A 16,707-nucleotide genomic window follows, 5' to 3' on the forward strand; every position below is an offset into this window, starting at 1 on the left:
TTTCGTGCTTGTCCCAGTCTCTCTCTTCAATTCCAAATCAAAATGGCGGCCGAAGTGAAGCTTCGAACTCTTCGTGGGATTTTAAGAGAATTAAGACTTCTCTCCCATCCAAAGGTAATCTTTATCCATGCCCTTAGGTTAAGCATTAATAAATGCGTCTTTTATTTTAATTTTAGGCCGTTCTGTAATGGATTTTTTTACAAGAATGCATGTTCATATTTTAATACTACCATGTGCGGTACAGTTTGCGCCTAGTTCTTGCAAAGCTGATAATGTCTGAAGCTTTTGTGGAGCTGAATACAGCATACAGAGATAACATATTGTCTACGATACATATTTTCCATGTAAAAAATTGAATAACTGAAGTGGAAGGGGGAAGTGAAGCAAACCTTGGATGAAAAGAAAAAACGCATATCCAAAGCAAAAATTATATAAGAGAGTAGCACGAATGTCACCGACCTGGGTCTCAAAGACTCCACCGACAAACATCAACCTCTTAGCCTGTATTCCTTTCTTTATGTTTCGGCATCCTTTTGTTAGTTTGTGCAGAATAAAAGGTTGATGTTTGTCGGCAGAGTCTTAGAGGATTGGAGGCGTGACCGAGGCACGTTTTTCTGCCATGAAATCCCAGATTGGTAACATTTGTAATATCAAAATAGAGGAGAGAGGAAGACCTGAGATCAAACTGCATTGAAAAACTGACAGCATGCAGGAATAACAATGTGTAGTTCCAAAAAATATCCATACATGTATACCAAACCCAAGGAGAAAATTAGTAATTCTGGAGGGGAGGGGGGGGGGGGGGACAAACAAAGAACAAAATTAGAGTGTTTGTGTGGAAAAAAATTGGAATGTCCTTGGGGTAGTGGGGTCCTTTTACAAATTTCCTTCTTGGTGGGGTATGGATATTTTCTGGAACTACACAATTAAGGTGGCTCCATGGGGTTTTATCCGCTCACTACCACGCAACTTCAAATTGCAAATATGCGTACACAAACAAACCAATACTTTTTTTTTTAGAGGTTTCAAGGGAAAGATAAAATTTTTGAATGACCATGCCTTTACTGAAATCGGAATTAATATAAGATCACTGTTAAGCGTTGGTGCGTTTACTTTATTGCCTATTTTCTCCATTTTTTAACTTAAGTTTTTTAATTGCTTTTGAGATATTGGAGGATAAGTAATTTGATAAAGGTTCAGAAAATTTGAAAAAAATCTGTGAGAGCATTTTCATGAAATTTCACATTTTTGAAGTATAAAAAAATTGCAGAAACAAGACATATTAGTAACTTTGTGGAAAACTAGTTTATTTTCTCAGTTTTGAGTTCCTAATTTTATCTAAAGAAGTTGGTAAATCACTTTGGAATATTGGGTAAAAATTGTATAGAAATCGTACCATTTCATATTTCAAAATATTAGGTCGACTTACTTGGCTATGAGCTGTATTTTTGGACTATTGTGTTATGTTAATTAACATGCTCGTAAATTCAAATGTACTAGATGAATTTAAAAAAAAATTTAGTCAACACTCACTACAATATATAGGCAACAAGATGTCAAAGTTTCATTTTCACTGAACCATTTAAAAGCTTTCAAACTGAAATCTGCATAGAGGACAGTACGGGACGGCGATTCTCTTTAGCCCTTCTTTATTTGATTATTCATTGTGCTTTTGTCCTTTTTTATCACATTCGCCTGAATTGCAGTGTGCTGTACGAGCTGGTCAATGGTTAATAATTATTGCTTTCCGAAAATGTTTCTGAACTATGTAAATTATGCGCCAGATGATTCAAGTTGCTTAATGTGTGGCATGCCCACACCAGTAAAGCATAGAACCAGGTACTGTGTGACAAAGTCTTGCAATACCTTAATATTTCTTATGATTCTTGGTCGATTATTGAGCTCAACTGTTCAGCAACATGGTAGGCAATGCTGCATTGTGTGTTAAACCCAAGTACCTTTCACAATTCTTGAGTTATGACTGAATGAAGCAGAGAAAGAGTGATTATTTATTTTTGCTTTATTTATACTGTAAGCTTGCTTAAATATAAATTACAAATGCACCTTTGTCGTTGTACTTGTGCTTTGTTTATTAATATATTTATTATCCTAGAGCCCAACAAGACAGCTGTTTGGATATTCGTTCCTTCTGTCTGAATATCGCAGGATGCGCACAGCTGATCAATCAACAATACACTTGATGAACAGAAATGCTGAAAATTATTTAAGCTTGCTAAAGAGTGAAAGAATAAAAGAGGTGATTGTTAAAAACACCATCATGTGAATGTGTAATAATACGTTTCTGACTCCTTTTGCATTTTACAGGGTTTGTGCTACTCTTGAAATCCTTGAAAAGTCCTTGAATTGAAAACACGTTTTTAAGGGCACTTGAAAAGCCCTCGAAAATAGGGGAAAACGCCAAAATTCCTGGAATACTCCTTGCATTTAATGCAAACTTAATGTTATTTCTAACTTTCCTTTTAAAATAAATAACGATTAAAATTGATTGAAGAGTTTCTGGTTGCTTGTTTACTGGTTGGTTGCATGTCATGCTTTTTTTTTTATCTAAGCTAGTGGCTTTGTTAGAATTAGCTGCACTTTAACATTGAATCAATGTTTAAAACAAGGTTCTAATACAAAATACTTTGTCCTTGAAAATCGAATTTTTGTGCTTGAAAAGTGCTTAAAAAGTCTTTGAAATTTGTAACGAGAAAGTAGCACGAACCCTGATTTTAGATCATAGACATAATTACTCTAAATTCCATTACTGTTATTAACATTATTAACAATCATCATTGCTTTCAGGAATTGTATCAATTTTACAAAGGTGGAGGAGAAAGCAAAAGTGAGGCTGCTGCGAGGAGAGTAGGTTATGAAATGCCCAAGAGACATGATGATGATGATGTTAAAACATAACAGATAAGTAAACTGTATATCTACGATCAGATACTCATAAAACCTGATTACTACATGTACACTGTATCATGAATAAGGAAGAAGAAGCATCTGATCAGCTGGATTGTTATGGTTGTTGTGGGATGTCAGTGAAGGGTTCCAGTGAAGTGTTGTCCTGGCCTGGGAATGATTCAAATGAATCTGGTACAGTTAAGTAAAATGAGTACTGTTTGAACAGTTTGCAAACATTGTCATGGTATCAGATAAATGAGAAACATGTACCATGATCATAAAACAAACTCAGGAATATTTCCTGATAAAGATCAAAAAGAAATATTTCATAGGCAATGTCCACGAGAATCAAACAAGTGGTGGCAAGGTTCAGTCCAAGAATTAAAAAGAATGGTACAGTAAGTAGAAAGTTCAAAAATTGTCATAGATGGCTTATCTTTTTACCGCGCTCCATTTTCCATTTTGTCCATTTTCACTCATCTTGAGTGTTTCTTGCTTGGGCTTCAGTTGAACATCTTCTGTGACCGTTTTTTCGAGAATAAAATAATATTTTTGAAAACTAACTATCCAGGCATTCATATCTAATAAAGGCCTATCTGCTTCAAAAGAAGAGCAATTTTTTGACCCTTGCCACTAATTCTTCAATCATTTGTTCATTTCTTGTGGACATTGCCTCTTCAGTCCTTGTACAATGGAAGCCATTTAGCAATTAGTCCTTGAGCACGAATGGGCTATTGACTCATGTTTTAGTCAAGTCTGACTACTAGTCAGTCAAATATTTTGATGCAAACAAGTTAAATTCAAATTTTTTTCAAAGCTGGCACTTTTCGCTACTAGTAGTTATAACCAAGAGAATATGAACTAAGAGAAGGAATCCTACCTATATAGCCTTGTAACCATCATGTGCACAGTTTGATGCTATTTTTTGCTTGGAGATATTTTGAGCAAAGAACCTGATTGGTTGATTTCTTGAGGGTGGGCAGCTTCTAGTCTTGCAGTAAACAAAAGCCTGTGTATTTGTCACTTTTTGTGTCCTAAAACGAGGCATTAAAGGAAGCATGATTATCGCGCGGGCATGGTAACGAGTTAAAAATAGCATCAGTGATTCTAAAAATAGCATCAAAGTGTGCACATGATGGGGCACGGGGATTCCTTCTCTTAGTTCATTTTCTCTTGCTATAACTTATAGCCTGTTAGTAGCTTATCCAATCAGAATGCAGCACTTATGATAGGCTGCTAGTTGGATTTGACCAATAACAATTAGACCCTCAGCCTGAATGGTCTATGAATCAATAGCCCTCAGAGACCATAAGGGCTTAAAGAGGTCTAATTATTGTATTGGTATAAACTGACTGGTCAAATAAACAGCCAGAGCTCTCAAAATAAGGAGCTTTTTTTGCACTTAATCTTATTACGGATCATGAGTGACTAATTTTGCTTTTTTTTGAATGTACACCTTACTGCTTTACATCTTACTTGAGAAATATCTTTTTAAAAGTAGCACTTTTTATTTAATCTCTCATCTCTTGTCTTGCTAAACTTTCCTTGCATATAAAGCCGTAAAGAGTCTTGCAATATCAGACCTTTAGAGATTTGTGGAGCTATAGTCCTGGGAAGATTTAAATGGCAAATTATAAATATGTCTTGCTCTTAATGCTCTTAACACTTGTGGAGAAAACTAGATTTTTTAAATATTCATTAAATATTTTAAAATATAAAGATAATTGTAGGAATGTTGATGATACAGTAAGTCAGTGGATATTATTTTTGATTGAATATATCATTTGTTCAAACAGAATTATGCTTTTGATCATATTTATATACATTAAATGTGCAAAATAAGCATTAAAGTATTTTAACATATAAACATCAATGAAATATCCTTTTTTTCTATAAGTAAAAAGTTTTAGTCAATATCGTTGTGATAAACATAATATGTAATAAACAACTTATCATTACATGTTAAGAGCCTTATACCCCATTCACACCAAGGCTTAAACATGTTTTAAAGTGGTTTAACTAAACAGGTTTGGAAAACTATCTACGAACACTGCACAATATTTGGTGAAATAATGCATGTAAGCTATCCTTTGTCTTGCTCTGATAATATCTTAAAAAGTTTCATTATATTGTAGGCTTCTAGTTTCTCAATTTTTTCCTAATGAAAACATAGTTTAACTAAACACGTTTAGGTGTGAATGGGGTATTATATTTTTTCATTCACTCGTTTTCCAGATCATATCACTCGCTCTCAGACTCACTCTTTTGCGATATCATATGGAAACTTGTGAATAAAAACAATATCAAGCTCTTAACATGTGATAATCTCGATATATATTATGTGATACTGTCACATGTGAAAATAACACAGTTGGTGAGAACTCTTAGGAATCCCATTAAATAGTAAAAATCCACTAAAATTGTATTTCATTGATAATTGAAAAAGCTTGTGTTTGTTAGTTGACTTGTACAATCAATGTGCCCATTGACACTTTCTTGTACAATATTGATAATGTATTTTATTTTAACAATTTAACTCTAGTAGACTACAACTATTAGAATAATCTTGTCAAACAATGTTTTAAAACCACAACCATTAGAACCATCTTGTCAAACTATGTTTTAATTGTTTTTGATGTAGTGTTATTTCACAGCTTTGACATTCTTTGCATATTTGATATCTGTTTATGATAAGAAACACCACTTACACTAAAGTAATTTTATTTAACCCAAAGAAGAAAGTTGACTATTTAGTTAGTACTAGTTGATAAAAAAGAGAGAACACTAGGTTTAGAGTCTACTACTAAATATTATGCGTACCTTTTTTTTACAAGTTAAATGAAATTACTCCAACATTAACTAAAACATTCTTACTGATAATAGTAAGCAACGACTGATAAAAATATTTGGGGATTAACTACAGTCAGCATTGTGATTATAAATCTTTCCAAGAGGTATTTCTGAGGTTCACAATTCTTCTCATTTTTGAAGTTTATTTTTATACCAGCATATAACACCACCCACATCCTACATTGTACTAATCTCCCCAAGATTTGACGGTTTCGTAGTTATCATGCAGAGTGAATCTCAATAAAAAGCTTTCAAGTCTATTTTTGCTCTAGATGTTAGGGTCTCCCACTGTTTTGCCAATTAATCTTCCATGGTCTATAGTTTTTCTGGTCTCCAAGGGCGAGCCCTTCTTTATTAAAAACGAGGAGAGTGTGTCAAAGTACTTGTCGCCTGCTTGCCTCACACGCATGGCTTATAATACATATTCCTATTTATAAGCTTTACTATAACTTTTATCTTGAAACAATTCAATCATTATCGTTGAATGCTACAACCTGGGGTTCAAGTCACAAGATGTGCACATCAGTAGTTCTAGAATACTATTTTTATCTTGAAGAGATAGCTGAATGCAAATCTAAATACAAGGAGCATTTGAATTCATTTTGTGAGAAAAAATAGTCGGTCTTTCCAACAACAAGCAAAACAACATGTAACATTTCAAAAATACTTTAACGTCACCGTGTATAACCGGGTTTCATACCGAGCGGGAGGACTGGGGAGAATGAGTTTTAACTGTTGGCCAGGCTGGATAAAAATAAATAACGGGGTTCTTATATAGCGCATTTTACGTGGTCTCAATGCGCTTCACAATCATAATCAGTGGAGGACTTTACGGGCTGCGTATTTTAGGCGCTATAGTAGCAGCCGTGCAGCTTACAATCATGAGTGATTTGTTAGTAAGTTAGTATTAATGCCTCCTGATTGGGATAGGCTGTTGAACCGGGAGACAATCCCCTAATTCTTATACGAATAATTCAACAGGTTCTTTTATGTCCCCCTTTTTACTGTAGGTTAGGAAGAGTTGGGAGACAGGGCCTACGGTTTTAAGTCCTTGTCCGAGAAGACTTGAAATTTTGACTTGAAGACTTGAAGGCAGCACCTTCTCCTCAGTTATTTTAAGACCCTGAGTGTTGGTCCGGCCGAGGCTTGAATCACGACCTCCCGCACAACACCCGACGCTCTTACCAATTGTGTAATACCATTGAGGTCGACAAATGCAGCCCAATTTTGACAAAATGAATAAAAATCACTGGGAAATAAAGGATATTTCAAAAGTTTTACCCAGTCCTTCCACCATTTGAAACTCGTCAATGGGATAATCAAAATATCGTTGTCACACCCTACAATACCAGATGCACAAACGATTAGTGCACTAGCTTTAATTTCTTTTGCTTAAAAAAGATGCCAAACGCAACATTTGGAACATGTTCTAAACATGCTTACTTTAAGACAACTTAAGAAGTCAAAGGCAATTTTGGAGAACTTGGAAGCAGAATATGCCAAATACAGATCAACTCCATGCTCTTCCAACCGAGGCACGCTTTTCAATGGATATCATAACTATAATTATTGCACACTCACAAGTCCTGATATCATATCTGTTTTAGGTAAAAACTGAATATATAGCAACGTAAAACAAAATGAATATATAGTGGAACGAATTGCTCCATTTCATGAAGGGTTTGTTATTTATTCTTTAAGCTCACGTGAGTTGTATTTTGAATGATTTTACTTCCTGTAGAGTTGAATGATTGAACAGTTTAGTTTGGTCATGTAGTGAGTAATGCCGCTTCAACGATAAATACCGTACATTCCATCTTTTATTCTCGGCAGTATTTAACGACACAAAAGATACGCCCACACTTTGCACAGCTTGATTAGTTTCGTTTGACTTTCTTCTTGATATTCAAGACATTTTCTATTCATACAGTGAATGGCTGCAGTGGTCTTGGTCGGTAGGTGGTTGGTAAAGGTCGTCGAGCGCGGTAGTGATCGTATCATGGTCATTATTCCTATAGTTAGTTTTAGTGTTTCGGTATTCTGGGTGCTTGGTTGAGATGGTGGTTGTTGTTAAACAGTTTGTTTCTAGAGTTAATGCGATAGTTGTGATTGTGCCGGTTGTGCGGTTGGCCATATCGTGGTCGTAGTATGCAGTTAGGCCGGCACTGATACAGACACTAATAGGCCGGCACTAATACAGGGCTACGGTGAGGCGATGCTACATTAGAGATCATGCTAGCTATGGCGACACATGTACTGCCTCGCAAGACGTAGTAGCCAGCAACCCTACGTCAGGCAAGGGGGACTAGAACGTGCTTTATGATGTCATGGGATCAGTAAACTCTACTTCCTGTTTCTTTAGTGCTTATAATAATAATAATGATAATAAACCTTAATAGTATATATGCGTATGTACTTCCGCTCTATAGCCCGCTCTACTGTTCGTATCGTTGCCGTTGTATATACAACTGATGGTCTTGGTTTGGCAGTGTCAATCGCCCAGTTGGTCATTTTTTGGTACCATTCATATTGTAACAGTAAATAATTGCATCATTTGGCCCTTATCATTCGGATCACAGATTTGTATTTCTACGAAGAACTGACTGTTCTGTTGTTTCTAGCGATGCCCACACACATTAAACATGATAGGACATGATCATTACCACCCATCTTGCTATGATGTTGTGCTATTACATGCCAGGTTTATGAGGAGATAATATGTATAGCTATGGCGTCATTTGAACCATTAAGTGTTTCACAATCCCCTCTTTTACGAGCTAGGGGGTTATGTTTGTTGATATTGGCTTTAATGGTAACCTAGCAGAACAGCAGCCAAGCGTGGTGGTAGATTTAATCTGGAACAGTTTTGAATCTTCAAAGCATGTACGCATTGTTGAATCATAGCAAGACCACTTTTCAAAACTGAGTCACCAACCAGAACCGCAACTTCGGATTTCATTGTTTTCGTTTTTCCATCCTAAAATAGAGTGAAGGCGTGTATGGTCGATTCTTACACGAAATTTCTCGATAATAAAGGTTTGCAAGTGCCGAATTGACTTTAGGTTGAAATATGACGTCAAGCCAGAGTACCTAGCGAGACTAAACACTCTACACTGACTGATGGCGGACTGATGGTTTAGGATATCAGACCTAATAGACATACATTATGTACTTACTTCTTACACATTAATCACCGTTAACCCAATGATTGTTTCATAAATCAAAGTCATTACTTCCATTAGGCTAGTTTTATAATCGTGCAAAGCAGAATAAGACGACAGCCTGTGATTCTACTGACGACATTTCTCAAGTTGCGCTAACGTACTGAACCGATTAGTGGTGATAACGCTAAATGAGCGTCATCAGTTATATGACACTAACAATCAGTTGAAGTACTTGGGATAGAGAGCCGTCATTTTTTTTATAGACGTGACTGCAACTATGTCATTTTCAAGAAGAATTTCGTCAATTACTTAAGGGGATTTTAAACCAGATCTGAGCGATTTGAGATGGAACGAAACTTTGAGTGGCCAGAAGAGTGGCTATCATTGAGGATATCATTGTTTAGTTGTTACTATGATAATGATCGTGATAGAACAGCAAGAAAGACTGTGAGATTTACGATAATTGCTGCCCACCATGTCAGTCAGTTCATCAGGTAAAAAAAAATGGTCAAAATTATAATCAAATAATAATTTGACAGGCAAAAAAACTGTAAAATCTCTTTCCTCATTCATTATCTCATTCAGTTTTCAAACGTGTTTCGTCTATTCAATATTCTTTCTTGCCAGACCAATAAAAATGAAATGTTGTTTATTTTCTAGGCCACTGTCAAGTACCTTCCGTTGCCCCAAGGGCAGATCTTCCCATGGGGTTCAGTTCTATAGTATTTTATCTAATTCTAAAGTGGACTGTAACTTAGATACTGACATATTTTGGCACTGGAATGTGAAGTTGGCAATGTGTTGCTTTCTTTCTTTCGCAGGATATTTCATTTAATTGTACGTCATGATGATTCCAAATGCATCATATCCTTCATTGCCTTTTAGAGGGTTTTTCGTACGAGTGCAAGAAAAATGGAACTGCAGTGCACGGTACTTAGGTAGCTCTGTATGTGATGGTTGGGAGATACCCCTCATTTATGCCTGTTGTCCCACATACAAAGCTAAGCTCGACGCAACTAGCATACGTAGTCACAATTAGGGTAAAAAAAACCCGTACAGCTATGCAAAAGAAGTGAATTTCGGCTGGAATGGATTCTAAGACCGACACTATAAAGATGTTACACAAATATTGTGAATACTTGTTTATTATCTAGTGAAGTATGATCTTTCTTTGTAATGTCTTCTTTCAGATAAATATCGATATCTAGCCTTTTATTGTTGTTATACCATTGTCTGTCCTAATCCTTTGATAGATTGAAGAGTGAAAGGTGCTTGACTTAATAATGACCGGAAGGAATCTTTGAATCTTGGCCAAATTTATTGATTAGCAATGTCAGTCAAATGTTTAATCCAAGCTTGCAGCATACGTTTGTCAAAATAAAGTTTGTCTTTGTTCCCAGTGAAGGAAAGAGTTTCTAACCAGCCTAGAAAAATAAAGGGTGAGTGAATGATAAAGATCGGGATTCCTTGAGTACGAATATTTAAGAGTGCACAGCCAAAAACCCTCGGTAACCGCATATTGACAATGGATTTTCAGACAACGTTCTTGTATTATTATTCTTATCTTGGTCTTGTTACCCTAACGTCACAACATCAAAGCATCCCATGGCTAAGGCAGTGTTTATCTTGCAACTACGCATCGTCAATATCGTATAAATTGCTTGAGATATATCTCTGCCCGTCTGCAAGGCTTTATCCAAAAAACAGAGGCTGGAAATTTGATTTAAAAATATACTCCCAAATTACTACATTGTATCAGTAATATTTTAGTCATGAGGTTCCGCTCGACCCTATAGACACCCTGGCAGTCACGTGATGATCATATGTGTATTTCATGCTTCTTGACGAACCGTCTGTATCATCCTCAGGTTTGCGATTGACACTCGGTCTCTTTCAATATCAAATACAACTGATTTATCAAATGTGCACTTGGAAATTATATAAATTGGTGATTAGAGTCTACAGAAAATTATTATTAACGGATTCCATTATTTCTGATAGATACACTTCACGTTTGCTTCTTTGTTGTGTGAAAAAAAATGTTTGAATTTAAAAAAAAACAACAAAATACACGAGGACTTCTATGCATTCACTTCCATGATTTATTTTCTCCATTTATCTGTTACACCCTCATCATTCTTTATGTATTTTTGCTCAACAAAAATACAATAATAAAGATATCCTATCATTCTTTGAATATCTTTAGCAATCTATGCCTTTTAGCATTCTATATGTATATATATCTATATATGAGCGAAATCGATATTGTGTCGAATTTGAGTAATATTTACAATTGAAGTTTTTAAAGATATTTTTTTCTATGTACAATTATGTAATGTTATGTACAATAATATACAGTGTTATGAGGAATATCTATTGTAATTTTCAATTTCAGAATATTTTACAGCACTCTATGTCCAGCATATGCGTTATAACCGAGATAGTAATGTACAATTTTTGTATTATTTCCCCCTAAAGTGTTTGCAAATCCGCTTGTCTGAATGCGGAAAAAATATATAAATGGCTATCTATCTAAAATTCTAATGTTCGATTATATTTCATTTGGAAGAATTACCATAACCAAGTGTATCCAAATACTTGGACTAGTTAAGTTTTTCTTTTTTTCTTTTCCTAACATAAATGTCCTTTATCAGTTTTGTAGACATCGAGTATTTGATGTTGTATTAGTCTTGGAAGGGGAAGTCGATGAACATCTTCAACCTTGAGGCAAGAGATTTTTTTGCTTCTTTTCATCGCTCCTCGTATAATATCAATACATTTGTTTTGAAGTTGGTTGGGTTGCTTTTTTTCAACGAGGTCTCCCACGTAGTTATATCTCTCTAGGTATTGGGTCTCTACTTCGAACAAACAGTCCAACTGCAAGGCATTAAAGTCAGAAAAATCATCTATCTTTGAACAGTCATTTGCTTGTGAGAGTGTTACCAATGCACGACTAGCATCTCTTCCAGCTAACGATGAATCCGGGCCTTCGGGTCCGAAGTATTCCCATGCCGAACTTACGTCAAACACCTTTCGATTTATAGCAACATAGATTTCGTGCCTTCGAATGCCATCATACATCTTTAGTTCTTGTAAAGTGAATTCACAAGGTTCTACTTTTCTTTCTTCGCGGTCATTACTTTTCTGAGGTTTTTCCTTCGGAAGCGGTCTGATTTTCCTCCATGTAATCTGTAGCGTTAGGCATATTGTCCCTAACAAAAACAAAGCTTGGAGTGGAATTTGTATTAAAAAGCCGAGCACGTCAAATATATCTCGACTTTCAAAGATTGTTCTCCATTTGGCCAGCAATGGAACAGATAAGTTCACACATTTCCCCATCCTTTGTTCTCTTACGTTGAATAATTCTTTTCGATGACTCTGTAATGTTTTGGCTCGCTATGAGACAGCGTGTTTGTTGACCGCGCTTGTGTCATTTCTTTTATACCGGTATGCCGTATCTAATTATAGAAGATGAATGAAGCTGGCGTAGTAGTGAATGGCATTCATGGCCTCAGTGAGCAAGCACCAACCATGACCGTGACGCCAGAATGTTCTGAATGAGTTTGAACGAGTTTCACTCGTATCTACGCGATATCCTGCTCTGAACCCGTGTTGATAATGGATTGACTAGACAATCAATACTCGATTAGAACCAATGAGACTCCTTCGTATTCTATGGCTTCACACTGCAAAGTTCTTCTAACTTCCTGTGGGCAGGAAATCTGTCCAATGATCCTCAAGAGCTTCGATTGACACTTACCAAACGTTTTTTAAGAAAATAAGTCTGTTTAGTTTTCATTAATGTGCACTGAAACTCCAGCCCACTCAACTAATAATTGCGGCCCTCCGACGTCATCTCAGATACCTTTGACACGGTTGACATAGCAACAAAGGAAATAAAGGGCAATGTTGACATCGGTGCTCAGTCTGGTCTAACCGCAAAGATCATGCCAATCATTTGAGCGACAGAATGTGTAAAATCAACTCTCAAGCTTTTCGAAATATAGTTTTACACTTTTCAATACCTTATAATATGTTATATTTTTGCAAATTTTGACAGCACCAACATGTTTTTTAAGAGACGCAACAGCTTTTTGCTGATGGTGCAGTTTTATGGATGAGAAAGTTTGAAAACTGACAAATTGCCAAAACTTCTTTTGTTAGCTTTCTTTGCACGAGGCATTTATTAAATATGTCATATAAAGAAAATGACTTAATCTTCTTAGTCGGAAACTTGAGAGTTTTCAGTTTAGTTAACACGAGTAATGATTTCCATGAAGTCTGAAAGGAATGCGGTCCATATTCCTGTCACGATATCCAAGGGCTGTAAATGTTAGTAACCATTTCACTTCTCAAAACTAATGATCCTTCTGCCCACCTTAACGTGAGTAAATAACTTAAAGAACTTGCAGTATTAATACTTGCCGATGTTTAAACAGGTTTTAGTGACCACTGAATACTTTACGTGGGCGGATATGAATGAGGGTGACGCCTTCTTGCTTAGCTTTCAAGACTCAGGAAGTATGTTAAAGTGATAGGAAATATCTGTGGGGAAATGGTAAAGATCTTGCCTATGCAGAGATTCGAGGTTCAATGCAGATGCATAGTGGTGATTCTGAACACTTGTTCTTGATCTTTTTTAGATTGATATTCCATTATTGTCGGTGCTTTAGGATTTCCGCTTCTTTGTAGTTGCGTGACTTGTTCTCTCTTCGCCCGCAGCCATGAAAATGCCGATTTGCAAAGTTTTTTTTACAAATTAGATTAATTTATTGCAAAGCAGTTATAACTTCTTATTACGAGGAAAATTTTCATGTTAGTTAACAGCTACATTTTTGCACTTTTTTTTTTTTTTTTTTTTCTTTTTTCATCTTTTTCTTTTTCAGAAAAAAGTTTTCTTTTATTGATATTTTTCCCCTGGTTATGTTATTACTTTATCACTTCTAGTATGATGTGAATCCTGGTTAATTGTTGATCATATGTTTAGACTTCATTACTTCAGAGGGCGTTAATTCTAAGACTGCTAAAGACTGATCCACTTGCGTGTCTTGCTTCATATCATTTCGACTCCAGTCATTTTTCACTCAAGTTTCATTGTTATTCAATGGCCTCTTGGTTGGAATGGATTACAGAATACAATTCATCGTTCGGACTGACTTACAAAACCTAATCTTATTTTGAAAACTGCAAGAAATTTGGTGGTCTAGTCAGCTGGATAAGTGCTTAAAATCCATGGCTTTTTTACTATAAGCTCAGAAAATTCAAAACATCCCAAACTTGTTAATATAATAGCTAGATATTGGCTTCAAGGCTTATTGAACAAAGCCGCTCAATTATGAACTGGACTGCGCTCCGTTTTTGCCCCGGGAAAAAAAAACTTTGAAACAAAAGACCGACTTTCTCTATAGTTCTAGTTTTTTGTGGGTGATAGTATAAGCCCGCAAAACATTTCAGAATGTGTTTCAGTCGGTCTTTTTGTAGAGACTTGAGTGCTCTAGCATTGTCATTAAGGATAATGTACAATAAAGACTGCAGACAAGTGTCAGACAGTGTGAACCAACATTTTTGCAATTTTTGAAATACTAAACTCCCCTTTTTACTCTTTTCCAAACCACTTTCTTCACTGTTTGTGCTTCATAAACTGAACTTGTTGGACTTAGTGGATTTATTTGGTTTTGTTTTTATAATTCTCTAGATTCATGAGGAAAATTCTGCTTGTACTATGGCAGTGATAACATCTTTGAAGTAATTAGTTTAATGGTAGATATTGAACTAGGAAATAATTTGGCTTTGTACCACGAATGCTAAGCGTTATAAATATTCCAACCGAAAAAAATCATAGCTAAAACACCCAAGAGTAAGACATGCAATACAACTATGTTCTTTCTTCCTTCCTGCTATTCGTGTGTATTAAAACTTTTCAAAGTTTGGCTTAAAAATGATCAATGTTTTGCGTGGCTTTTGAGCTCGCCATTTGTCAAAGCATTATCAGGGTACAAACCCATTCAACCCTTAAGAAAGATTTTTCCCATGACCCTGTGAAATCTTTCGAAATTACATAATAATTTCATGATTATTTACTTTCAAAATACGTAAACAATCTTGGTGTTCTCATTACTGCCTCGGTTATGAAAATTTAAGGTGTAAAGCAAGAAGAAAGAGCCAAGTGATGAGTGCCAGGCGCGCGCACCGTGGCCCTTAATGATGTCCTTTATGCAAAAGACTCCAAATAACGCCAAATCTATTCAAAATCAATGTTTGATGAAGCAAACAGGAACGCAAAGTCAGTATTCCATTCCGGAACATTTGGTTTCCCGGAAAGACGATTGACGCTCAAGAATACGGTCCAAAGTTCGTTAGCTCAGTCGACACAAAGTGACTTGCATGACGTCATGCAGGGAAGTAAACAAATAAAACGATGTGACTCAGCACTCGCTTCCTCCTAAGGATGACGCAATAATGGCGTAATACAGCCTCGTGAAAGTCCGCTGACTTGATTTATTGTTTGGGATAATGTCATGACACGTGATTCTTGACACGTGACACATGAATGTTGTAACGTGACTCTAGGTAAGTTAACGGAAGAATGCAGGGTTACAAACCGTTACAATACTGGAATGAAGCCATCATTGATCTTATTAATGTTTACTCAAGTCAACAGGTGACAGTAGTCATTTGTGGGTTATCAGATAGACTACCGAACCCCTGTTATAACATGAACGATGACATTCCAGTATTACTGAACAGTCTAGTTTTAGTAAAGCGTATAGTAAATGCCATACACCGGACATGAACCATGACTCGGCTACAACAGCCGGAACATATTGCATTCCTAATGTTACTTTAGTTTATAAAACCTTCATATGTGTGCTAAATCAGTATTGCTATTAGCTCAAGAAACTTTTATCAGATTAAATAAACTACGAACAATAGACAATGAGATATTTTTATACTTAGGGTTAAATTTTAGTGAAGCTTGTCTTTACCTCGTAAGTCAGTCAAGTATTTAGCTGATCAGCTCGGAGACTGAGACAGAGAAAGATCCATCTGCTATTTTACTAGACAGTTCCAAATGACTGTAATGCCAATAACTGGGGCAATATTTTTATGATTTTTACCTTTGGGATATTTTTTCTCTATTTTGGTCGCATGAAGAATGTAAATGTTTACTTAGGTTGCTCACAATCGTACCATCTTAAACAATTGCTATGGAACAATAAACAATGAAGGAAGCATTTGCAGTATGGAAGAAAATGTTTTTCATTTTTGATTCTTTATCTAAGTTTTATTTTTAATGTTCTTTTGTCTCTGGAATAAAACCTTTGTGGACAATAAGATGTTGGAATTCTACTGTCACGTGACTGAATGACGACCCTAAAGCGGCCTCGATGCATGTCTTTTTGACACCATCACATTTTGATTACAGTTTGATATCTATATATTCCGTTTATGTTTTTCTTGTAATTTAATAAGATATGCTTCTAGAGTTAATATCATTTGGTACAAGGGGTTTAGGGCACTAGGGGGCCTCACGGCCCCGTTGGGGACACAGACGCCTACTTCAATCACTCAGACGCTTATTCAAAAAGATCTTGAAAACCCTGCCGACTGACATGAAGTTTTCTACAAAAGAACTGATAAGGCTTCCCATCGCACCAAGCCCTTTAAAAAGTCTTCAAGCTATTGTTCATGTAGTTCGTATGGGTTTTATTTGATTTCACAGTAATAAAAATGATTTACCCGTATTATACAGGTTGGGAAGAAAAACGCGCCTTTGATTTGTTGC

The 16,707-nt window shown here is 35.9% G+C and overlaps 2 protein-coding genes and 1 long non-coding RNA gene across 3 annotated transcripts; 2 read left to right on the forward strand and 1 right to left on the reverse strand.

Moving 5' to 3' along the window:
• Nucleotides 1-42: 42 nt before the first annotated feature.
• Nucleotides 43-10,320, forward strand: LOC116299304 (protein FMC1 homolog). The gene is made up of 4 exons (XM_031707941.2): nt 43-114; nt 2,114-2,257; nt 2,806-9,415; nt 9,582-10,320. The coding sequence occupies exons 1-3, from the start codon at nt 43-45 to the stop codon at nt 2,914-2,916; spliced, it is 327 nt and encodes a 108-aa protein (XP_031563801.1). The 3' UTR covers nt 2,917-9,415; nt 9,582-10,320.
• A 680-nt stretch (nt 10,321-11,000) lies between these two features.
• On the reverse strand, nt 11,001-12,658 carry LOC116299552 (uncharacterized). The gene has a single exon (XM_031708231.2). The coding sequence runs from the start codon at nt 12,258-12,260 to the stop codon at nt 11,553-11,555; it is 708 nt and encodes a 235-aa protein (XP_031564091.1). The 5' UTR covers nt 12,261-12,658; the 3' UTR covers nt 11,001-11,552.
• Nucleotides 12,659-13,163: 505 nt separating this feature from the next.
• Nucleotides 13,164-15,858, forward strand: LOC116299137 (uncharacterized). The gene is made up of 2 exons (XR_004197431.2): nt 13,164-13,305; nt 15,063-15,858. It is a non-coding gene; the product is annotated as an uncharacterized LOC116299137 (long non-coding RNA).
• The last annotated feature ends 849 nt before the right edge of the window (nt 15,859-16,707 follow it).

The sequence above is a fragment of the Actinia tenebrosa genome, unplaced genomic scaffold, assembly GCF_029948245.1.
Source record: "Actinia tenebrosa isolate PJP-AT-01 unplaced genomic scaffold, QUT_ActTen_1.0 PGA_scaffold4__44_contigs__length_22323623, whole genome shotgun sequence".
Classification (NCBI taxonomy): Eukaryota; Metazoa; Cnidaria; class Anthozoa; order Actiniaria; family Actiniidae; genus Actinia; species Actinia tenebrosa.